This window comes from Artemia sp. Qi Xiang Cuo, chromosome 4 (assembly GCF_049724085.1).
Source record: "Artemia sp. Qi Xiang Cuo chromosome 4, ASM4972408v1, whole genome shotgun sequence".
In the NCBI taxonomy this organism is placed as follows: domain Eukaryota; kingdom Metazoa; phylum Arthropoda; class Branchiopoda; order Anostraca; family Artemiidae; genus Artemia; species Artemia sp. Qi Xiang Cuo.
The window spans coordinates 16730226-16755830 of NC_142797.1; the positions used below are offsets into that span (position 1 = coordinate 16730226).

General features: G+C 33.3%; 1 protein-coding gene across 1 annotated transcript in view; it reads left to right on the forward strand.

Annotated features, from left to right (window-relative positions):
• The window catches only part of LOC148952822 (uncharacterized), an 85232-nt gene that overhangs the window by 21254 nt on the left and 38373 nt on the right, over positions 1–25605 (forward strand). Inside the window, exons 5-7 of the mRNA XM_089087790.1 lie at positions 234–441; positions 7329–7524; positions 18834–19015. Coding sequence (XP_088943916.1) covers positions 234–441; positions 7329–7524; positions 18834–19015 — 586 coding nt within the window. The remainder of the gene's footprint in view (positions 1–233; positions 442–7328; positions 7525–18833; positions 19016–25605) is intronic.

A 25605-nucleotide genomic window follows, 5' to 3' on the forward strand; every position in this document is an offset into this window, starting at 1 on the left:
AGGTTTATGTTTCGAGGTACTATAAATGGGCAAATTTCATATATATATATATATATATATATATATATATATATATATATATATATATATATATATATATATATATATATATATATATATATATATATATATATATATATATATATATATATATATATATATATATATATATATATATATATATATATATATATATATATATATATATATATATATATTCCTCTTTTTTTCAGATTGTTTTTCCGATTTAAATCCGAAAGGCTTGCTTGATAAAGATCAAGCTGGAAATTTATACATGAATACAGATAACTTCAAAGAAATAAAGAAAGCTTTTGAAAAAGACGACAAAGATTCTAAGAAAAAACAAAAGAAGAAAGAAAAGAAAAGGCGACAGAAAGCAAAGAAAAAAGAGCAAGAAAACGATAACGATAACATAAAAAAGTAAGTTGATTATTTGTTTTATTTTGCCATAAAAAGTTTTAGGTAAGTTAACTATTCTGTGTCGTGTCATAGGCAGCGCGCTAGCGCTGCCTAAGTAAAGAACGATGTGGGCACAATGTGTTTTTTTTTTGTTTTTTTTTTCACCCGGGCACTTCGTATTGAAGGAGTTATCATAGAAACTTCGAAAAGGGCTCATTCAATTGAAAATAGGAGTGGCTAGTGCCCTTTTTAATAGTTGAAAGTGATTGGAGGGCAACTAGCCCCCCCCCCCCACGCCCATCATTCTCCCAAACACATCCAATCAAAATTTTAAAATAGCCATTTTGTTCAGCGTAGTTGATTTCCAGATAGAAAATATGTTTTTGAGGAGGACACTCCCCCACAATCCTAGGGGCAAGGGTTCTAAGTTATGCCCTGAGGGCAAATAAGAACGATGTTGGCACAATATACCATGTATTTTTTTTTTTCCTTTAGAGCCGACAACTTCATATGGAAGGGTTCGTCGTAGAAACTTCAAAAAGGGCTCATTCGATTGGAAATTAAAAGGGCCAGTGCCCTTTTTAATAGTCAAAAGTGAGTGGAGGGCAACTAGCCCCCCACCCCCACCCCCCTCATTCCCCCACACACATCTAATCAAAATTTTGAGATAGCCATTTTGTTAAGCGTAGTTGATTTCCAGATAGAAAATATGTTTTTGAGGAGGACACTCCCCCACAGCCACCAGGGCAAGAGTTTTAAGTTATGCCCTGGGGGCATATAAGGTTTTTAAAGCAGGCGTTGTCGTAGGAACTTAAAAAAAGCTCATTTGATTGGAAATTCAAAGGGCTAGTGCCGTTTGTAATAGTCGATAGTGATTGGAGGGCAACTAGCCCCCCCCCCGCCCATCATTCCCCCAAACACATCCAATCCAAATTTTGAGACAGCTGTTTTGTTCGGCGTAGTTGATTTTCAGATAGAAATTATGTTTTTGAGGAAGACACTCCCCCACAACCGTCAGGACACGGGTTTTGAGGAATACCCTGGGGGCATATAAGGTTTTTTTATAGAAGGCGGTGTCGTAGAAACTCCAAAAAAGACTCATTTAATTGGAAATTCAAATGGCGAGTGCCCTTTTTGACAATTGACAGTGATTGGAGGACACCTAGCCCCCCCCCCACGCCCCTCATTCCCCCAAACACATCCAATCAATTTTCTGAGATAGCCATTTTGTTCAGCGTAGTTGATTTCCAGATAGAAAATATGTTTTTGAGGAGGTCACTTCCCCACAGCCCTCAGGGCAAAGGTTTTAAGTTATGCCCTGGGGGCATATAAGGTTTTAAAGAAGGCTTTGTCGTAGAAACTTCAAAAAAAGCTCATTCGATTGGAAATTCAAAGGGCTAGTGCCCTTTTTAATAGTCCAAATTGAATGGAAGGCAACTAGCCCCCCCCTCACACCTCTCCTTCCCCCAAACACATCCAATAAAATTTTTGAGCTAGCCATTTTGTTCAGCGTAGGTGATTTCCAGATAGAAAACATAGTTTTTAGGAGGACACTCCCCCACAACCCTCAGGGCAAGGATTATAAGTTATGCCCTGGGGGCATATAAGGTTTTTATTAAAATCTTTGTCGTAGAAACTTGAAAAAGGGCTCATTCAATTTGAAATTCATAGGAATAGTACCCTTTTTAGTAGTCGAAAGTGATTTGAGGAAAACTAACCCCCCTCTCACGCCCACCTTTCCCCAAACACATCCAATCAAAATTTTTAGATAGCCATTTTATTCAACGTAGTTGAAAGTTTTGGAAATTAGGTCTTTAAGGATGACAGCCCCTCCCCCCACTCTCCAGGGCAAGGGTTTTAAGTTTTGGCCTGGGGGCATATAAGGTTTTTATTGAAGGCGTTGTCGTAGAAACTTCAAAGGGGCTAATTCAATTGGGAATTGAATGGGCTAGTGCCGTTTTTAATAGTTCAAAGTGATTTGATAGCGACTAACACCCCTCTCACTCCCATCATTTTCTAAAACACATCCAATCAAAATTTTGAGATATCCATTTTGTTCAACGTAGTTGAACGTTCTGGAAATTAGGTCTTTTAGGATGATAACCCCCTCGGAACCCTCAGTGCAAGGGTTTTAAGTTATGCCCTGGAGGCAAATAAGGTTTATATAAAAAGTGGCTGTATAAATCATAGGCAGCACGATCGCGCTGCCTAAGTAAAGAACGAGGACACTCAAGAACGAGACAAGAAACGGGGACTAAGTAAAGAGGAAGATATCCCCCACCACCCTCAGGGCAAGGGTTTTAAGTTGTCCCTGGGGGCATATAAGAAAGATTTTTTTTCTTTAGAGCAGGGCACTTCGTATCGAAGAAGTTGTCGTAGAAACTTCGAAAAGGGATCATTCAATTGGAAATTGGAATGGCTTATGATCTTTTTAATAATTGAAAGTGATTGGAAGGCGACTAACACCCCTCTCACGCCCACCATTTCCCCAAATACATCCAATCAAAATTTTGAGATAGCCATGTTGTTTAACGTATTTGAAATTCTGTAAATTCGGTCTTAGAGGATGACAACCACCCTAACAGACCTTAGGGTAAGGGTTGTAATTTATCCCCTGGGGGCATATAAGGTGTTTATAGAAAACGCTTTCGTTTCAAAAAGGGCTCATTCGATTGGAAATCGAAAGGGCTGATGCCCTTTTTAATAGTCGAAAGTGATTTGAGGGCAACTAATCCCCCTTCCACTCCCCCCCTCCCACGCCAACCCTCCAATTTCTGCTCTTAAAATTTAGCCAAATCAAAATAGCGTAAGTGTATCCAAGCTATCAAAGAAAGTAAACAGTTTTTTTTGCGAATGGTTTTAAGTTTTCCATTTCAGGTCAACTAGAGGAGGTATGAAACTAAATTAAACAGTACTGTTCGTGTCCAGATTTTTAAAAGGGTGTGTGTTGTTAAAAATTGCTGTAAATTTTTCTTCAGCATACAAATAGCCGGTCTTACAAAAAGAAAAGATTTAAAGTATTATTTTCTTTTTCCCTGAAAAGACTATGTCAATATAAAACGAATAGAAATTAATTTATAAACTTTTTCCACAAAATAAGTTTTTCAAAGAAAAGTAAAGAACTCTATTAAACAAAAAATGAGCAAAAATAAAACCAAATAATCTACCAAGCGTGAAACTGCCACAAATCAGCATCGATAAATAAATGAAACCCAAAACGAACAGAAATTACAATAATTAACCGAGTCAAAGTCAAAACGAGCAGAAATTAACATAAGTTGGGTGCAAAACCCTTATGCCTTCCCTAGGCCAGAACAAAATTTGCACTTTACTGAAAAAATACAAATGAATGTGCATTGTTAGCTTAATATATATATATATATATATATATATATATATATATATATATATTGATATTTAGTAACCAAAATGTTAATATTATTTGATTTATTAAAGTTATAAAAGTAAAAACATTTATATTTTCTTCAGTAAAGTGCAAATTTTCTTCTGGCCTTGGAAAGGCATAGGGGTTTTGCGCCCAACTTGTGTTAATTTCTGCTTGTTTTGACTTTGACTCGGTTAATTATTGTAATTTCTGTTCGTTTTGGGTTTCATTTATTTATCGATGCTGATTTGTGGCAGTTTCACGCTTGGTAGATTATTTTATTTTATTTTTGCTAGTTTTTGGTTTAATGGAGTTCTTTACTTTTCTTTGATAACCTTATTTTGTGGAAAAAGTTTTTTAAATTAATTGCAAAAAAAGACACGTTTTCAAGAGGGAAGAGACATTGGGTGTCGAATTTGATTTTTCAGAAGGCTTATTTTTAATTATGTATAAAGGTATTAGAGGACTTGATTGCGTGGCCCCAATTTCCCTACTCTAGATTTGAAAAATATTTGTGTTTGGTATTTTCAGTGAAATATACCTTTTGTCTGCTTAAAAAAAAAATATATTGCCCCCCCCCCCTCTTGTACTTTGAAAACCTATTCCCCCACCACCCCACCCCTGCAATCGATTATATGTGCCAAATTGAAATAAATCTAGAAAAGAAAACAGATTAGAAAGTTAACAAGGAAGCAAAACTAATTTTTTTAATTGCAAATTTGCTGCACCAGATATCTGGTGATTTAGTTATATGCCGTTGTTCCTTTACCTAATTTAGTAACTGTCTGCATTTCAGTGTGCTAGGGTACTTATGCACTAAGTAAAATTATTTCACCTCGGCGTTTCATATGCTGTAATCAGTCAAGAATTAATCATGTCAAGTGTTTTATTTTTTAATAGAACTAAAGTGTGGTATTAAATCAAATTAATTGCGTTAAGTGTTCGCAAAACAAAGAGACCTATAAACGTGACTGTTAAGAAAATTGGGTGTAGGCTCCTTGACTGTATTGTAAAAGCTAGAAACATATAACGATGCATAGAAACACTATATTTTCTTAATCGTTTGATTTGACTATTCACCAAAGCACATAAATGTTCGATTTATTTAGGCAGACACCATACAACCGTATGTATATTTCCCCCTTTTGTTCTGTCTCCTTAGATTCTGCGTTAACTTCAATAGCGTTCTTAAATTTTTTTATACGACGCAGAGTTACCTTATTAACCAAACCTGAGGGTAACCCTTACAAAACCAAGTATCTTCAATAGGCATCAGATCAGAATTCATAAAAATAGAAGAATAGGTACTGAGGATTCGACCCACTAAAGAAATGACAACCCCTCTTTTCACTGACAAAGGATGGCATAAATCTAAACGTAAATAACGGTTACTTTGATTTTTCTGTTGTTTTTTTTTAAATGAAAACTATGCGCAACCAAAGGTCACTTTGGTTCACCTTTAGAAACTAAAGCAAGAAAATATGGAAACGTATTTAAAGTTTTAAATTTTAATATAAATATATGTCTATTGTTAAGTTTATATACGTGCTCCACTTCAAGCGTTTAGATTTTTTAAGCTTCTCAAGTTAAGAAATGCCATCCACTCACAAGTGTCAAAGGATCAATGTGTTCCAAAAACATATTAGCTAATTATAGGGATGCCAGATCAAAGAATCCATATCTAAAACTTAAAGAAGGAGGAAAACATATTCGCAATCTCTACCAATCTCATCAAATTATTGAGCTGTTGTTTTCTCCTCAGTTTTTAGATTTCAAGCACTTTCTTCGTAGCAAGCTTTTGACCTTTTTTACACAGAATTCTTAGAGAAGGATATAATGTCAAAACTGCCAAGGATAGAATTATTGGAAATACTAAAACCCTTCAATTCCCCAGCAAACATAGTGTTTGTACAGCTACAGAAGCTCCTCCTCCATCCCAATCTATTCAAAGCCTCCCTCTTTCCACCCTCCCAAGAAGTTCCCATTTTTCATCAGTGTATCAATACGGCATCCTCCCAACCCACTCGGGGACGACCTGCTTTTCGTTTGCCCCTAGACGGTTGGCCGACAAGGACGATCTTTTCTTCTCGTCCATGTTGTTACAAACTTTTTCATTCGTTTCTACATCTTTTCCTATAATACTATCATGATTTAGCCCATTCTCGAAATGCTCTATCCATCTCTCTTTTCCTCTTTCCTTATCACTAATTGTGGCCCCGTCCCTGTATTTAACTAGGACGAATTCAGATTGACTATTCCCTCTCGATTTATTAACATACCAGTACAATATTTTACTCTTATGCCGCCTGGCTGTATCTTCCAGCTCCTCAGCAATTTTATCGTTGCTCTTTACACCTCCTTAATTTATATTGTGATGCTTTCTCCTTTTTTTTTTACAATCCTCTCATTTTTAGATGATCTACCACTCAAATAATTCTTGTACAAGCCCCTCCTCTCTGTTTAACGTAAAGCATTCTCACCAATATTCCTAGCTGCATTTCTAACTTTCTTCCCTAAGACACAATCAGCGACTTTACAAAATATTTTCCCAAAATTATTCCATCCATCTTATACTTTTTCAAAGTTTAAACTCTCCAGTTTAGCATTCAACTCTTCCTCGAGAATTTCTCTCAAATTCTTATCCTGGAGTATACCAACGTCATAGCTTCCCGGCAGGTGGTTACCCTTCCTAAGTCTCAGCTTAGTTTAACCCTAGACACTACACATTTTACGTACCAGTACTTCGTGACTTGGTTTGCCCTTTTTTTTTCATTAGGTCTGTAGGAATTTTGTGTTTTTTTTTCAACTAACGCCCTTTTGTAAAATTTGGTCTGCTTGTTTTATCATTTTGAGTGTTGCCTTAGTTCTGAAAGCACAGCCTAGTTATATTAACAGTCATGTACGTTTGTTTCAGAAATGGGACATATCACAATGCCACAAACGGACGTGGTCAGCGGAGGGAACTACAGGTCTCCTACATTCCCACGCATTTATGACCAGCCATCGCCCAAAATCCGTCATTGCACACGCGCGAAGGAGGAGCCAAGGAAAAATCAGCACCACATGGTGTGTCCCAAAACTCTTTAATAGAGAAAATGGGAACGTACATGACTGCATATATACCTAGACTGTGTTCAGAAAGTTAGGTGTGTACAAAAATAGAAAGTACGTGTTTCTAGGTTCATAAATATCATCAACTTTTTTTTTGTATTGACCTAAAAAACTGTAGTATTTTTTAGTATTTGTTATAAGATTTGGTATTTTTAATGTTTGTTTTCTTAGTATTCTTGTTGGCGTTATTATTTTATTATTTTTATATTATTTTTACAACCAACTGAAACTGTAGGGATTTTGGGAGCGGAAAGGTGCTAAAAAGATTTGTTTATTGAAATCTGCAGAATTGTTTTTGACGTATTTCTTAAAGATTATCCAGGAGTGTCGTCAAGTAGTGTTGAGGGAAGACACCGCCCTCCTATTTCCCCTATTTAGCTATTTTCTTTGAATAGTTATTTTCCATTTTCAGGAATGATGATTCATCTCAAGAGAGCGATGAAGAGCCTAGTTCAGATGTAAATCCTGATGACTTAATTGCTAATTCGGCTTTTGTAGCTGCCAACAGAAAAGCTGGAAAACTCATTGAAGTCAAGCCGGCTATCCCGTCAACTCCAATTATAAAGAATATTTTAACTGAAAGTAATTTAGAAAATGTTGAAGAATCGGTAAGCCTAGATAAAATGAGCGTTTTTCTAAAAAAAAATTTCGTTAAAGTTTTCGTTGTTGGAAGGTAATTAATAAAATCGAAATTGTGGTCCTTAGGCTGCATAAGCAGTCTGAGGGGTTGTTAACGTCAGGTGAGTCGAGTCTTAGGTCTTAGTAAAAAAAAAGAAGAAAAAAAAAGTAACGCCATCTGACCTAACTAAGCAAGGTCCTGAAGCTCCTTTTTTAATCATTTTCGGTATCAGATGCGTTACTAGGAGGGGTATACGGGTATACGCTTGAGGCTTTTTACTTTTTAAATTCAACTGGTTAACGCTTTACTGTATTTGGCAGTAGCGGCTTTAATTTTATATGGGCCGTGACAATCTAAAAGTGATGAAAGTGGTGATTCATATGATCTATCGCTTAAATAATTCTTGTACAAGTTTCTCCTGCTCTCTACTAAACATAAAGTATTTTCACTAATATTCCGAGCTGCGTCCCTAACTTTCTTCCCTAAGACACCATCAGCGACTTCGCAAACTATTTTCCTAAAATTATTTCACACATCTTCTACATTGTCAAATTTGAAACCCTTGAGTTTAGTATTCAACTGTTCCTGGAAAGTTTCTCTCAAATTCTCATCCTGGAGTTCCATAAAAAGATTAAAAATAAAGAAACAAGGTCATTTCACATAGCCCACTGAGGTCCGGAAGCTCTGGTTAAAAAAAAATTTTCGGAACCAAATACATAAGTGTTTTTATTTTTTTTGTTTTTTTGGGTAACACTGTAATGTCTTCGGCTCGAGTATTTTCATTTCCTCAATAGAATGTTACAAAATACTTCGCCCAGGACTACGTGTGTAAGCCAAGTTCCACGGAACTTTGGGCTTATTTTTACTGTTTTTTCAAGTCCTCTAACTTTTGACTAGGGAATTTTTTCAAAAAAAGGATTTTAGGAAAAATCTTCTTTATTCTTGATGTAAAATTCAAATATAGAAACATTTACCGGGGCTGCCATTAGAATTTTTGGAGTTGCCCCCTTGACTTTGGAGGTATCAGATAAGTTTTCTTGGAGGTCTGATGCTCCAAAATTGGGTTTATTAACCTTAATCCTCGAATTTTGTTTAGGGGAGGTGGCTTTGAAACAACGTCACGGAGCCGTGACAATGTAAAAGTGGTATGAGTCCGGACTCGAGTCAATAAAAAGAAAAAGACAAACAGCGCCATCTTACGTTAATTTTAAACAGTACCATGAACCGTACTAGCCGAGTGGTTAGCACGCTTGAGTTGTAATCCTGTGTCCATAAGGGTGGGTTTTAGAGTCCTGGTGTCGCTGAATATTTGGTTTGAAACGGGGGTAAGTGATGCGACACTGTAAGCCCAGCCAGAGTCGATCCAGCTCCAAGTGGGTAAGTGGAGAAATTTGGGAGAAAACACGGGAAGTGTCGGTTGATTTGCCCCCAACCGCGCATAGCACTCCTGGTCGAAGGCAGAGAATCAGGAGATCGGTACCTGCGCTACACGGACCATTGCTCAGTATGCTAAAATGTTTTGAGTTAAATCACGTTACCTAGTATGGTCCTAAACCTTTGCTTAAGTATATCTTTTTGTACCTGATACATGAATATCTCTACTTTTTGAATGCAACTGGCTTACATATTAGTTTTAATTCTTGTGTATGGGCTTTAACAAAATACTTTTTCTACCGTCCAATCAGCTAACATTTAGATCGTAAAAGCAATAGTGGTGGCTACCAAAAACTATTAGCTTACAATTCTCATTAATCTATTAATGTACATTAATGCTAATATATCAATTAAATATAAATCATTATAATAATATATTATATTAATATATAATAATATTTTGTTATATATTATAGCAATATATAATACAGGGAATTCTTGTTGTCCGGTTCTAAGCCGACTTAAGCGCTTCGTGTTGACTTGAGAAGATGTGTTAGTATCCGTCCTGCAGTGGGTTCTGAGACTTTTGCTTTTCCTGAGACCAAAATCATTTATTTGATTTAAGGAATATGGAAATTGCAACTTGAAATGTTACAATGTCTAAAAATAACTATCGTATCGACATTTTGACTGATGAATGTAGACGCTTCGAACTGGACTAATTAGGCGTTTCAGAAACTCATACCCATGGGTAGGAAATATGAAATTAGGTGATAGGGAATAGGGCTCGTGATGAATAAGGAAGCTGCTAAGACTTGTTGAGGTCGGGAAGGTATTAATAATAGAATGCTAGTTGCTCATTCTATGACTAAAAGTGCAGGGTATCAGTCATAGTAGTACATGCCCCTTTAGAACCGACTGACGGAGATACTAGTGACTCAGATGAATTTTACTTACAGCTACAGGAACAAATAGACAGGGTCCCATGCCCGTGTAGAAATGTAGCGTTTTTATTTGGAGACTTTAACCCCCATGTCGGTAGAAATAGGTATAGATGGTATTCTAGCCTGGGTAAATATGGTGTAGGAAAAGAAAACAGTAATGGCTGCAGACTGCTGCAATTTTGTAGGTATAATAATCTAGTTATAACAAATATAGTATTTGGTCATAAAATGGCCAATAATTTAACTTGCTATTGACATTATGGTAAGACAGCTAACCTTATTGGTTATGTTATTGTCAATCGAAGACTGGCAGGATCAATACAAGATAGTAGGATATGCAGGAGTCCTTTTATTGATGTTAAAAGTAAAGATCACCATCTAGTAGAATTTAGGGTTAATTTAAAGCTGAAATTTAGGAAGAATAACTACCTTCTGGGAAGCTTTGACACATTGGTAGACTCCAGGATAAGAATTTGAGAGAAACTTTCCAAGAACAGTTGAATACTAATATAGAGAGTTTCAAATTTGACAATGTAGAAGATGGGTGGAATAATTATTGGAAAATAGTTTGTAAAGTCGTTGATGGTGTCTTGAGGAAGACAGTTAGAAGCGCAGGTATGAATATTAGTGAAAATGTTTTGTGTTTAATAGAGAAGAGGAGGGGCTTGTACAAAATTTATCTAAGTGACAGATCATATGAAAATAAGAGGAATGTAAAGAAAGTGGAGATAACACTAGAATATGAACTAAGAAGGTGTGAAGTGGAGGCCATGGATAAAATTGCTGAGGATCTGGAAGATGCCGCTAGGCGGCATAATAATAAAATATTGTAGTGGTATGTTAATAAATTGAGACAGAGTAGTCAATCGACTTGTCCCAGTTAAAGATAGGAACAGGGCTACAATTAGTGATAAGGAAAGGTTTAAAGAGAGATGGGTAGAACATTTTGAGATTGTACTAAACCATGATAAAGTTACAGGAAAAGATATAGAGAAGAATGAAAAAGTTAGTAAGACCTTGGATGAAGATATGTATAGGCTTTCAAATTGCATGGGAAGACTGATGGAGATACATCTAACTGATTCCTTTTTTACAGAACTATTTTTGCAACTTACAAATTTTGTGATAGCCTCGTCAATATCCCATGTAGATTTTACTGACTTCATGATGCCAATGCCTTCCTGTAAAAGGTTTTCTACTTCAACACGCTCGGTATAAACAAATGACATTCGCTGCTTTGAACAGCTAATGAATGTATCTTTTGTTTCTTTATCAAGATTATGAATAGGATTTCAAAAAAAAAGGGAAGTACCTAGTTATTTTGCGAAAACCATAGTTCAACTCCTGTATAAGAAAAGTGAGGAGGGTGAGTGTGGTAATTATAGAGGCATTAGCCTGGTTTCTGTAGGCAGCAGATTGATGTCATTTTTAGATGTCATTGTTTAGACTTAGAGATACTCTACACAAAGTTTTAAGAAAAGAACAGTGCAATTTTAGGAAGAGTAGAGGATGTGTCGACCGAATTTTCAACCTTAGATTAATAATTGAAAAGTGCCTGAGTTGTCAAACACCTTTGGTCCTCAGTTTTATAGATTAAGAGCAATCGTTTGATTCTGTTGATAGAAGAGTTTTAGCAAATTTCTTAGCCTTGTATAGTATACCAGACAAATACTTTAAAGTGATTAGTGCTATGTACGAGAATGACACTGCTGCGGTTATGGTAGGAAGTGAGGTTAGCAGCTGGTTATGTATTAAATCAGGAGTTAAGCAGGGTTGTGTTCTATCCCCTTTATATGGGTCATTTTGATGGACTTTGTCTTAAGGAGCACAGGAAAGGCAATGGGAGACCACGGAATCAAATGGGGAACTAAAACTTTCGTTGACTTATGCTGAGGATTTAAGCATCTTAGATGGAAGTGTTAGCAAAATGAATGAACTTTCAGAGGTTTTGCAAGTTCAGGGTGCAAGGATAGGTTTGAAAATTTATGTCATGAAGACTAAGCTCTAAGGCTAGGAATAAGTGAAGATAAAAAGGTGACGTTGGGTAACGAAAAGGTCGATCAAGTGAACAGTTTCATTTACCTAGGTTAGGTAGTATTATTAGTAAAGACGGTGAGTGCAGTGAATATGTTAAAAGTAGAATAGCCAAGGCTTAGAATTTTTTCACAGTTGAAAAAAATTTTGGAGGGGGGGGGGGCGCGCGCCTAGCTAAGTTGGCCTCCGACGACTTGATGCTGCTGTGAGTTATTAGTAGTAGTATTAGTATATTGTATACGACGTAACCGCTCAATAGGGTATATACCCTATTAAGGTTTTACGTCGTAGCCTACATATGCGGAAATGAGACCAACCAAGTGAACAAGCATAAATTCAACATTTTGTTTGCAATTAGAACACACGGAAGGCTTTGCCACTTTCATTGGAAATCTGTTTTACTTGTAGGCAAAATTAGAGAAATAAATTTACATTAAGACTTTGAATAAACTTTGTCAGTGAACACCCTCTGAAAATAATCTAGTGAATAATCCTAGATGGGGAAATACCTGTATATATATATATATATATATATATATATATATATATATATATATATATATATATATATATATATATATATATATATATATATATATATATATATATATATATAATTACATTATTATTATATTATATATTATATTATTACAATAATTAAATATAGTAACATAATAATTAAATATAAATATAATAAATAATATATTTTTAGTGTTATTTATTAATGCTAGTATAAAAAATTATTAGCTAATACATGTCAGGAACATATTATTTGAACGTAAAATTTAAAAAAAAAGAAAAGAAATAAAAGTTTGGAACAAAATTTCAGCATAGCCCAATAGTCTTGCCTATTTCTGAAGATATTTGGACCTTTTTTCAAGAGAATTATTATTTGCTAAATTCTCTTTATCATTAGCTGTTCTGTTGCTTGCTTTTATGGATATTCATTTTGGTCATCTGTGTTGAGAAAAATTCATATACCTTTCTCCCATGCCAAAAACTTTCGTCTAGAGTATATAAATACCTACCCAAACACGGGACCAGAATTACCGTCAGTGCGGAGGTAATTTATGGAATTTTTCTTACTTTCTACTTGGTTTTTCTAATTGGCTGAGCCAAAAAAAGAAGTTGACTACAGACACATACATTCTGATATAAAAAAAGAACGACAACAAAGGTTTTTTTTGTCAAATATCAGAGGTTCAAAATTCAAAAGTCGAATATTGGATTAGCAAAAATAACAAGTTTTTCTCTGTATTTTTAGGACGTTTTTTTCTTTTTGGTTAGGCTTGGGAGGGTGCCTCTCTGTGGCTTGTTGCTTGGCCGATGCCCAGGGAGGGAGGCTACACTGGCGGGTACACTCTTGTTTCACCTGTGACCGCAAGCTCTTCAGAGGTCATCGTGGAGAGGCACCGTTGTCGGCTTATGCGCCAACCAGCGTGGGAGGAGCTAAGTCTAAGTAAGTAAGTCTTAGGAGGTAGGAGACGCAGCTTTTTATACATAAAGAAGCTTTTGGCTTCTCATGGCAGTGCCTTCTCATAGCCCTCTCAAGACAGTGCTGAACAAATTAGGTAAAAAAAACTTTCGCTAGGAGAAGAGGAAACGGGGTTTCTTGACAACTAAATGAGACATTGAAAGACCAAATGGGAAAGTCTATTCACTTGTTTTAGGCAATCTGTTAGATAACACTAAAGTACACTTTGATAGGACGCATTTGATTGAAAGCGGCTCTGCAAATCCACTAAACGAACATTTTCGTTTATTTTATTAAAAATAAACCAATGAAGTTTATTATGTAACTATACTCTATAATTCAGGGAAGGGGTAAACTGTCCAATTACCAAATAAAAACATTGAATCCCAATATGATATATATTGAAATTGGTCCTTTGATGGATCTGTCAAAACATTTCCAAACATTAAATAAAGCATGGTGGGGGGCTTATATTCAGGTTTAATAAAAACTACAGTTGTTGCTTTTAGTTTTAAGATGTAAATACCCCTGATACTGTACCTCTAAATGGCGCTAAAGTCTTGGCTAATTTCTGATAAATTCTGTCAACCAAAAACGTCACATAACGCGTTTTGCAATATTGTGGTATTTTTCTAGTATGTTTGCGTACAAGATTGAAATAGGATCCCATTTTTGGGGCACATTTATGTGCTCGATTTTAAGAGAAAAAAAGCCCAGAAAGTCTGTACAATGAACACACAGATGCCTTGTCACAATAATTTTTAAAAGTTGTCCCTCTGTTTCTCTGATGTGTAACTTATGATTACCTTCTCTGATGTGTAACTTATGATATTCCTTGTTAGACTGAGGTTCTATGTAAATTTTAAATTTTCACTGGGGCTAAGGTTTCTATTATATAGGTTTCTCTATTAATTAAAGATAAAAGGGGGATTACTGTCCAAATCTTCCGCGTTAAGAAGTATACTTTAATTCCATTGGTTTATTTTTGTGATGCATGTTTGCAAGTCAATCACAATGTTTCTTATTTACCCATCTTATTATCCTGATCAAATGGAACTTATTTAACCTGATCTGTGATCTGAGTTATTTAACCTTATTTACCCATCTTTTTAAAGTCTAATCTGTGTTAAATCTGTACCAAGTTAGAATTTTGTATACCAACCTGGAAAGGAGTTTTACGCAGGATGAATGTACATTATCTAAAACCATTATTTATAAAACGAATAAATTATAAAATAATAACGGATATGCTAAGTAGCTTCTACAGATTTCATGGTGTTTATGAGTGAGGGGCTCAGCTGCCAAATTGCTTAACTTAAGAAAAGAAAGTAATCATTGATCCTATCAATGGTTTTTAGAGAAAGTAAATTTAATTTTATGTTTTTGTTTGCTTGTATCTTCGAGTTTTGAGAACGTCTTTTAATTTTTTTTTTCTGGAGTGGGTCCATGGAAAGTTATATGTATGTGCCTATGTATGTTATTTTCACCAATTATACTAGCTTTTTTATGAATTTTATTTTTCAAACATACAAAGCTGACTCAATTGATGCTAGAATAAAAACAATACAAGGTGTGCAGTTAAGAGGCTAGGCTTTTAAAACTAAACTTCAGAAACAAATAATCTAATCCTACCAATGAGTTAAAATTTCATGCTCGCCAAAGTCACTTTTGGGATACTATATTTTAAACAAGGCTGATCTGACAGATCAAACAGTTTGTGGTAACGAACTGTAGATAAGGAGCGACCTGGCTCAATAGTAACCGAAAATCTAAAAAACCGAATTTTGATACTAATAGACACATCAAAAGAATCAGATTTTTATGCTGATTTCAAATATATACGTTTCATCAAGTTTAGTCTAACCCATCAAAAGCAACGCGCCTGAGAAAACTTGCCTTATTTTCGAAAAAAACGGGGGAAACACCACCTGAAAGTCATAGAACTTAAATGAAAATCAGATTCAGCGTATCAGGGAACCCTACTATAGAAGTTTCAAGCTGCTATCTGCTAAAATGTGGAATTTTGTATTTTTGCCAGAAGACAGATCATGGATGCGTGTTTATTTTTTTCAGGGGTGATCGTATCGAACCAGTGGTCCTAGAATATCGCTGGAGGGCTCAATCGAACGGATATTGAAAGTTCCAGTGCCCTTTTTAAGTGACAAAAAATAGAGGTCAACTAGGCCCCCTCCCACGCTCATCTTTTCCCCAAAGCCATCCGATCAAAATTTTGGGATAGCCATTTTGTTCAGCATGGTCGAAAAATACAATAGCTATATCTTTGAGGATGATTTAATCCCCCCGCAGTCCCCGGGGGAATGTCTGCAAGTTATGAACTTTGCCCAATGTTGTAAACTCTCTATGTTCACCTCTCTGTGAATTATCTACTTCTCTGTAAAGTGAGACTTCTTCTCTTTGGAGCCTTATGGTAGCGTTGGCGTATTATCTGGGTTCTACCGGTGGAGGATGTCTAGAGTCTCTAACCATCACTTAGTTTATGTTTAGAGTATAAAATTTTTATTTATGCATATAATACAGTGAATGTACATATGGCGAGGACAAATACAGAATTCGAACTGACTCAAATAAGGATCAGAAATTAAATAATAATAAAAAAACAATTTTTTTCATCTTAAAGTAAGGAGCAACATCAAAATTTAAAACGAACAGAAATTAATACGTATATGATTGGGTTCGCCCCCTTCTCATTACCTCGCTCTTTATGCTAATTTTTTTTTGTACTTTCATTAGAGCTATTATTCGAATTAACGGTCTTTGTGATTAAGGGGTCATTCTTAAAGAATTGGAACAAAATTTGAATTTAGCGTAGAAAGCGAGGTATTGACCAGGGGCGAACTCCCTAATATACGTAATAAAAATAAACGAATATAGAAGTTCGTTACGTAAGTTAATTTGTAAGTTACATCAGAACAAAATTTAGAGAAAGCCATTTAGCCAAAAAAAAGCAAAATTAATATGCAAATTTCGTCTTGATTGTACATGTAAAGTGAGCCAAAATAAAAGCTGCATTAACTCAAAAACGTTCAGAAATAAAAAAAAAACAAGTTTTTTTTAACAGAAAGTAAGGAGCGACATTAAAACTTAAAACGAACAGAAATTATTCCGTATAGGACAGGGGCTGCCCCCTCCTCAACCCCTCGCTCTTTACGCTAAAGTTTGACAGTGTCTTACAACTTTGTTTTTTAAAACAATAAAAAACTTTAGTGTAAAGAGCGAGGGGTGTAGGAGGGGGCAGTCCCTTTCATATACGGAATAATTTCTGTTCGTTTTAAGTTTTAATGTTGCTCCTTACTTTCAGTTAAAAAAGTATGTTTTTTTTTATTTAATCGTATAAAAATCTGAATGTTCGAGCACGTAGTTTGAAGCCATATCAGACACAATTTACCTTCGAAACGGGGCGAGGAATATTTTTATTATACAAGGCCATATTTCAGTTTAACAACCGATTTTCGCTGGATGAAGTGAATTTTTGACATAAAGACGGTGTCCGACGTATCTCCTCCGCGGAAATGCAATCCCCCTATACCTTCATTCACGTAAGAAAAAACATTTTGTGTAATTTTTCTAGATTTAGCTGCATTGACATTCATTTAATTTTTTTGCCTAGTTAATTTGTTAATTGGCGCACCTGAACTATACAAAGGAAAAACGAACTTAGTTTAGTAAAAGGTCTAGTCCAAAATAACAATATTTTTAGTTAAATATCTTGCTAACATGGCTCCAAAGTTCAATTGACCCGTTGTGTTCAGTTGAGGTTCAGCTGACTTGAACAATCGCTGCGTACAAATAGGAGATCAAATATATTTACAATATTAACTCAGGCCAGATTGTTTAAGAATAGAAATGACGTAATTGATATTTAATAATCCTTCATCAACAGTCATCCTTCATTTTGACAGTTTTCGTTTTGGCTGTTGGGTCTCTAATTTCAGTTAGCAGACTAGAAAAAATATATTTAGGGCACTGGGACGGAAACAAATTTTCCCAAATCTTGAACTATATAAATCGTTTTTTCCCATCAGAAAATTTTAATATACCAATTTTCAGGAGAAAATATAGTGCCGTTTCCGAGACAAAATATATATAGACATATAAAACTACTGCTCGTTCAAAGATACAAGATAAGCAGCCCATATGCGCCTTGTCATCACTGAGATATTCTTCGTCTGAAGCTGTCTTAAGGCCACATACTTTCCATCCCTGCCTTGGACTCTAGTTCCTACTCAGCTTGTACCACAGTATAAAGATGTAGCAGTAAGTTTACCGTAGATAATTTCTGGCTCTTCATTCTCGGTGCGAACAAACAGCTCCTCCCACTTATTGTTGCATTAGCGCGTACAAACAGCTCCTCTCATTTTATCTGCCATCAGCGGTCCAATTACCCTGGAACACGTATTTTGGCAGAAACTTTCTCAAAATGCCTTTGAAACCAACTCGAGACTTCGAAACCTACTTTTAATTCCTAAAAACGTCTAATAATAACATTGCACTATTAATTACCGATTTTCATATATGCATTGGAATAAATTAATTTAAAATTAGTTTCTTCAAAATTTAGTGTTCCAACATTGAAGCCAAGTTTCGCGTTCAAGAGAAATCTGACTTGTCTACCCGTAAAAAGATTTAATGTTGTTTATGTTTTTAAGTTCTCTGGAGCACTCGCACCTCGGTCCGGGTTATTATAATGGGTGAGATAGGGAAAGATCATAGTGCCTATAGTTTATATACTGTGGCTTGTACAGACACTACCAAAAAGCCTCTAGTCATCGCGTCGTCCAGCTAGAGCATTTAGGTATTGTAGATGCGTACTAGGCTTGTCTAAGCCTTTCGTAGACCCTGCTGAATTTATTTTTTTGCCTTAATCTCCTGCTGACGCTGCATGGTGGCCAATGGAGAAGCAGACCGTTTGCCACTTCCCTTTCTAAATTCTCTCTGATATATCTTACATATTTGTCTAGCTCAAATCTTTAGATAGTGTCAGATTTTTTGACGAATACAAATCAGTGACCTTATCACTGGTAATCGTTTGTGCTACTGACTCCAGTGTTAGTAACTCAGTGCTTGCTACTAACCACAAAACTGGTGTTAGTGATGATAAAAAAAAATCAGGAACACCATCTAGCATTTGGCATCTCTTGCCATTTTCTCAAGCTTCTTTAGTGTATTTTTCTAAGAAATTGAGATCAGACGCTTACAACTATAGTAATCTTACCAGCTACACTATTTAAACTGATCTTGCTTTGTTATTACACCGAAAAAATGTCAAGAAACGCCAAACGTTTGATGGTGTTTGTTTTTGCCGAAGCATGCGTCAGTTTCCGCCCTTGCAAATTGCCCATGCTCTTTTCTACTAACCCTGTCTTTACATTTTATTTATTTAATTTGAATAAGCCTCTGCAGATGATCTTGTCACGTTTTAACCTGCTTTTAAGTTAGGCTGTTTAATTGTAGGCTACCTATGGCCATGCAATTGATAAAGAAGAAAGCATAAGGAAAGCAAAGGAAGGTGCTTCTTACACTAGAAAAGCTATTTTGTATGCAGAAGACGGAAAGCCAATAGCAGCAAAAGAAATGTTTCACGAGGCCTTGATTTCTTTTAATAAGTCAATCGGACTTTATCCTTTTGATTGCAGGTGGGATATTATGTTTTACTGTTTTTGATAAAAGTTTGTCCCAATAGAAACAAATATGGGTACTGTGCTAAAATCCAGGACACGTGCAAGAAGTAAAGTTTCGTTAATGCTAATGAAATAAAAGAAAACAGGATGAAAATATAATAGTTTAGAAACAAATTTGGGCTATATATTTGCACATTGCGGGGGTGGGGTCAAAGCATAGCATATATGAAATACGTAACCTAACATAACCAAGCTACCTTTTATTCACCCAAAACCCCAAAAAACTAAAGTTTTAATCTTTGTCACGGAGTGAGCAATATCTCACTATGCAGCGGAAACCTGTTTATCAATAGCGGCTTTGAGATTTCAATGCGGTCTTTCTTTCGTATGTCCTGCATTTGAGAAGAGCACCGAAATTAATTCCTATATTTATTCAAACTCAATATATATATATATATATATATATATATATATATATATATATATATATATATATATATATATATATATATATATATATATATATATTGTCATGGTCATATATATATAGGCATAGTCATGACTTATTAAGAGTAAATCCCCTTCACAGTGAACCACGATGCCCTAGAACTTTTTAATGTTTTTGCCTGTTGTCTGGTAGTACTAGGGCAGTTTGTAGGGGAGTGCAAAAATTCAGTAGAATTAAGGAAATATTTCTTTGTCCAAAGTTTAATTTCTAAAATATTGGGTGCGTTGTTGGTGTTTTTTATTGCTTTCTCTGTGTGCAAACGGCTTGCTAAGACTTAACCGCTTTCTTAATGAACGATGATGTTCCAGAACTTGTCAATCCTTTTGCCTAAATTTTGGTGGTACTGGGGAAAACCCTTTCCATTTTGCGGAGGAGTGCAAAAAATCGGTTGAATAAAGGAAATAGGTTTTGTGGAAAGTTTTATTGATAAAAATACTGGATACGTAGTTTACCTTTTGAAGTTAGTAGGAGAATGCAAAGAATCAACGAAATGAATGAAATATTTTTTTGCGAAAAGTTTTATTGATAAAAATACTGGATAGGTAGTTTACCTTTTGAAGTTAGTAGGGGAATGCAAAGAATCAATGAAATGAATTAAATAATTTTTTGCGAAAAGTTTTATTCATAAAAATACTGGATACGTAGTTTACCTTTTGAAGTTAGTAGAGGAATGCAAAGAATCAATGAAATGAATGAAATAATTTTTTGATAAAAGTTTTATTTATAAAAATACTTGATAGGTAGTTTACCTTTTGTAGTAAGTAGAGGAATGCAAAGAATCAATGAAATGAATGAAATAATTTTTTGCGAAAAGTTTTATTTATAAAAATACTGGATAAGTAGTTTACCTTTTGAAGTTAGTAGAGGAATGCAAAGAATCAATGAAATGAATGAAATAATTTTTTGCGAAAAGTTTTATTGATAAAAATACTGGATACGTAGTTTACCTTTTGAAGTTAGTAGGGGAATGCAAAGAATCAATGAAATGAATGAAATATTTTTTTGCGAAAAGTTTTATTCATAAAAATACTGGATACGTAGTTTACCTTTTGAAGTTAGTAGGGGAATGCAAAGAATCAATGAAATGAATGAAATAATTTTTTGCGAAAAGTTTTATTGATAAAAATACTGGATACGTAGTTTACCTTTTGAAGTGAGTAGGGGAATGCAAAGAATCAATGAAATGAATGAAATATTTTTTTGCGAAAAGTTTTATTGATAAAAATACTGGATACGTAGTTTACCTTTTGAAGTTAGTAGGGGAATGCAAAGAATCAATGAAATGAATGAAATAATTTTTTGCGAAAAGTTTTATTGATAAAAATACTGGATACGTAGTTTACCTTTTGAAGTTAGTAGGGGAATGCAAAGAATCAATGAAATTAATGAAATAATTTTTTGCGAAAAGTTTTATTGATAAAAATACTGGATACGTAGTTTACCTTTTGAAGTTAGTAGAGGAATGCAAAGAATCAATGAAATGAATGAAATAATTTTTTGCGAAAAGTTTTATTGATAAAAATACTGGATACGTAGTTTACCTTTTGTAGTAAGTAGGGGAATGCAAAGAATCAATGAAATGAATGAAATAATTTTTTGCGAAAAGTTTTATTGATAAAAATACTGGATACGTAGTTTACCTTTTGTAGTAAGTAGGGGAATGCAAAGAATCAATGAAATGAATGAAATAATTTTTTGCGAAAAGTTTTATTGATAAAAATACTGGATACGTAGTTTACCTTTTGTAGTTAGTAGGGGAATGCAAAGAATCAATGAAAAGAATGAAATAATTTTTTGCGAAAAGTTTTATTGATAAAAATACTGGATACGTAGTTTACCTTTTGAAGTTAGTAGAGGAATGCAAAGAATCAATGAAATGAATGAAATAATTTTTTGCGAAAAGTTTTATTGATAAAAATACTGGATACGTAGTTTACCTTTTGAAGCTAGTAGAGGAATGCAAAGAATCAATGAAATGAATGAAATAATTTTTTGCGAAAAGTTTTATTGATAAAAATACTGGATACGTAGTTTACCTTTTGTAGTAAGTAGGGGAATGCAAAGAATCAATGAAATGAATGAAATAATTTTTTGCGAAAAGTTTTATTGATAAAAATACCGGATACGTAGTTTACCTTTTGAAGCTAGTAGTGGAATGCAAAGAATCAATGAAATGAATGAAATAATTTTTTTCGAAAAGTTTTATTGATAAAAATACTGGATACGTAGTTTACCTTTTGTAGTTAGTAGAGGAATGCAAAGAATCAATGAAATGAATGAAATAATTTTTTGCGAAAAGTTTTATTGATAAAAATACTGGATACGTAGTTTACCTTTTGTAGCAAGTAGAGGAATGCAAAGAATCAATGAAATGAATGAAATAATTTTTTGCGAAAAGTTTTATTGATAAAAATACTGGATACGTAGTTTACCTTTTGAAGTTAGTACGGGAATGCAAAGAATCAATGAAATGAATGAAATAATTTTTTGCGAAAAGTTTTATTGATAAAAATACTGGATACGTAGTTTACCTCTTTAAGTTTGTAGGGGAATGCAAGATAAAATAAAGGAAATATTTTTTGCGAAAAGTTTTATTGATAAAAATATTAGATACGTAGTTTACCTTTTTAAGTTTGTAGGGGAATGCAAGATAAAATAAAGGAAATATTTTTTGCGAAAAGTTTTATTGATAAAAATATTGGATACGTAGTTCACCTTTTGAAGTTGTAGGGAATTCAAAGAATCAATAAAATGAAGGAAATAATTTTTTATTGAAAAGTTTTATTGATAAAAATATTGGATACGTAGTTCACCTTTTGAAGTTTGTAGGGAATGCAAAGAATCAATAAAATGAACGAAATAATTTTTTTTGTGAAGTTTTATTGATAAAAATATTGGATACGTAGTTTTCCTTTTGAAGTTTGTAGGGAATGCAAAGAATCAATAAAATGAAGGAAATCATTTTTTTGTGAAGTTTTATTGATAAAAATATTGGTTACGTAGTTTACCTTTTTAAGTTTGTAGGGGAATGAAAGATAAAATAAAGGAAATATTTTTTGAGAAAAGTTTTATTGATAAAAATATTAGATACGTAGTTTACCTTTTTAAGTTTTTTAGGGGAATGCAAGATAAAATAAAGGAAATATTTTTTGCGAAAAGTTTTATTGATAAAAATATTGGATACGTAGTTCACCTTTTGAAGTCGTAGGGAATGCAAAGAATCAATAAAATGAAGGAAATCATTTTTTTGTGAAAAGTTTTATTGATAAAAATATTGGATACGTAGTTTACCTTTTTAAGTTTGTAGGGGAATGCAAGATAAAATAAAGGAATTTTTTTTGCGAAAAGTTTTATTGATAAAAATATTAGATAAGTAGTTTACCTTTTTAAGTTTATAGGGGAATGCAAGATAAAATAAAGGAAATATTTTTTGCGAAAAGTTTTATTGATAAAAATATTGGATACGTAGTTTACCTTTTTAAGTTTGTAGGGGAATGCAAGATAAAATAAATGAAATATTTTTTGAGAAAAGTTTTATTGATAAAAATATTGGATACGTAGTTTACCTTTTTAAGTTTGTAGGGGAATGCAAGATAAAATAAAGGAAATATTTTTTGCGAAAAGTTTTATTGATAAAAATATTGGATACGTAGTTCACCTTTTGAAGTCGTAGGTAATGCAAAGAATCAATAAAATGAAGGAAATCATTTTTTTTTGAAAAGTTTTATTGATAAAAATATTGGTTACGTAGTTTACCTGTTTATGTTTGTAGGGGAATGAACGATAAAATAAAGTAATTTTTTTTGCGAAAAGTTTAATGATAAAAATATTAGATACGTAGTTTACCTTTTTAAGTTTGTAGGGGACTGAAAGATAAAATAAAGGAAATATTTTTTGCGAAAAGTTTTATTGATAAAAATATTGGATACGTAGTTCACCTTTTGAAGTTTTAGGGAATGCAAAGAATCAATAAAATGAACGAAATAATTTTTTTTGCGAAAAGTTTTATTGATAAAAATATTGGATACGTAGTTTACCTTTTTAAGTTTGTAGGGGAATGCAAGATAAAATAAAGAAAATATTTTTTGCGAAAAGTTTTATTGATAAAAATATTGGATACGTAGTTCACCTTTTGAAGTTGTAGGGAATGCAAAGAATCAATAAAATGAAGGAAATAATTTTTTTGTGAAAAGTTATATTGATTAAAAATATTGGATACGTAGTTTACCTTTTGAAGTTAGTAGGGGAATGCAAAGAATCAATGAAATGAATGAAATAATTTTTTGCGAAAAGTTTTATTGATAAAAATACTGGATACGTAGTTTACCTTTTGAAGTTAGTAGAGGAATGCAAAGAATCAATGAAATGAATGAAATAATTTTTTGCTAAAATTTTTATTGATAAAAATACTGGATAAGTAGTTTACCTTTTGTAGTTAGTAGGGGAATGCAAAGAATCAATGAAATGAATGAAATAATTTTTTTCGAAAAGTTTTATTGATAAAAATACTGGATACGTAGTTTACCTTTTGAAGTTAGTAGTGGAATGCAAAGAATCAATGAAATGAATGAAATAATTTTTTGCGAAAAGTTTTATTGATAAAAATACTGGATACGTAGTTTACCTTTTGAAGTTAGTAGGGGAATGCAAAGAATCAATGAAATGAATGAAATAATTTTTTGCGAAAAGTTTTATTGATAAAAATACTGGATACGTAGTTTACCTTTTGAAGTTAGTAGAGGAATGCAAAGAATCAATGAAATGAATGAAATAATTTTTTGCGAAAAGTTTTATTGATAAAAATACTGGATACGTAGTTTACATTTTGAAGCTAGTAGAGGAATGCAAAGAATCAATGAAATGAATGAAATAATTTTTTGCGAAAAGTTTTATTGATAAAAATACTGGATACGTAGTTTACCTTTTGTAGTAAGTAGGGGAATGCAAAGAATCAATGAAATGAATGAAATAATTTTTTGCGAAAAGTTTTATTGATAAAAATACCGGATACGTAGTTTACCTTTTGAAGATAGTAGTGGAATGCAAAGAATCAATGAAATGAATGAAATAATTTTTTGAGAAAAGTTTTATTGATAAAAATACTGGATACGTAGTTTAACTTTTGAAGTTAGTAGGGGAATGCAAAGAATCAATGAAATGAATGAAATAATTTTTTGCGAAAAGTTTTATTGATAAAAATACTGGATACGTAGTTTACCTTTTGAAGTTAGTAGGGGAATGCAAAGAATCAATGAAATGAATGAAATAATTTTTTGAGAAAAGTTTTATTGATAAAAATAATGGATACGTAGTTTACCTTTTGAAGTTAGTACGGGAATGCAAAGAATCAATGAAATGAATGAAATAATTTTTTGCGAAAAGTTTTATTGATAAAAATACTGGATACGTATTTTACCTTTTTAAGTTTGTAGGGGAATGCAAGATAAAATAAAGGAATTATTTTTTGCGAAAAGTTTTATTGATAAAAATATTAGATACGTAGTTTACCTTTTTAAGTTTGTAGGTGAATGCAATATAAAATAAAGGAAATATTTTTTGCGAAAAGTTTTATTGATAAAAATATTGGATACGTAGTTCACCTTTTGAAGTTGTAGGGAATGCAAAGAATCAATAAAATGAAGGAAATAATTTTTTTGTGAAAAGTTTTATTTATAAAAATATTGGATACGTAGTTCACCTTTTGAAGTTTGTAGGGAATGCAAAGAATCAATAAAATGAACGAAATAATTTTTTTTGTGAAAAGTTTTATTGATAAAAATATTGGATACGTAGTTTTCCTTTTGAAGTTTGTAGGGAATGCAAAGAATCAATAAAATGAAGGAAATCATTTTTTTGTGAAGTTTTATTGATAAAAATATTGGTTACGTAGTTTACCTTTTTAAGTTTGTAGGGGAATGAAAGATAAAATAAATGTAATTTTTTTTGCGAAAAGTTTTATTGATAAAAATATTAGATACGTAGTTTACCTTTTTAAGTTTGTAGGGGAATGCAAGATAAAATAAAGGAAATATTTTTTGCGAAAAGTTTTATTGATAAAAATATTGGATACGTAGTTCACCTTTTGAAGTCGTAGGGA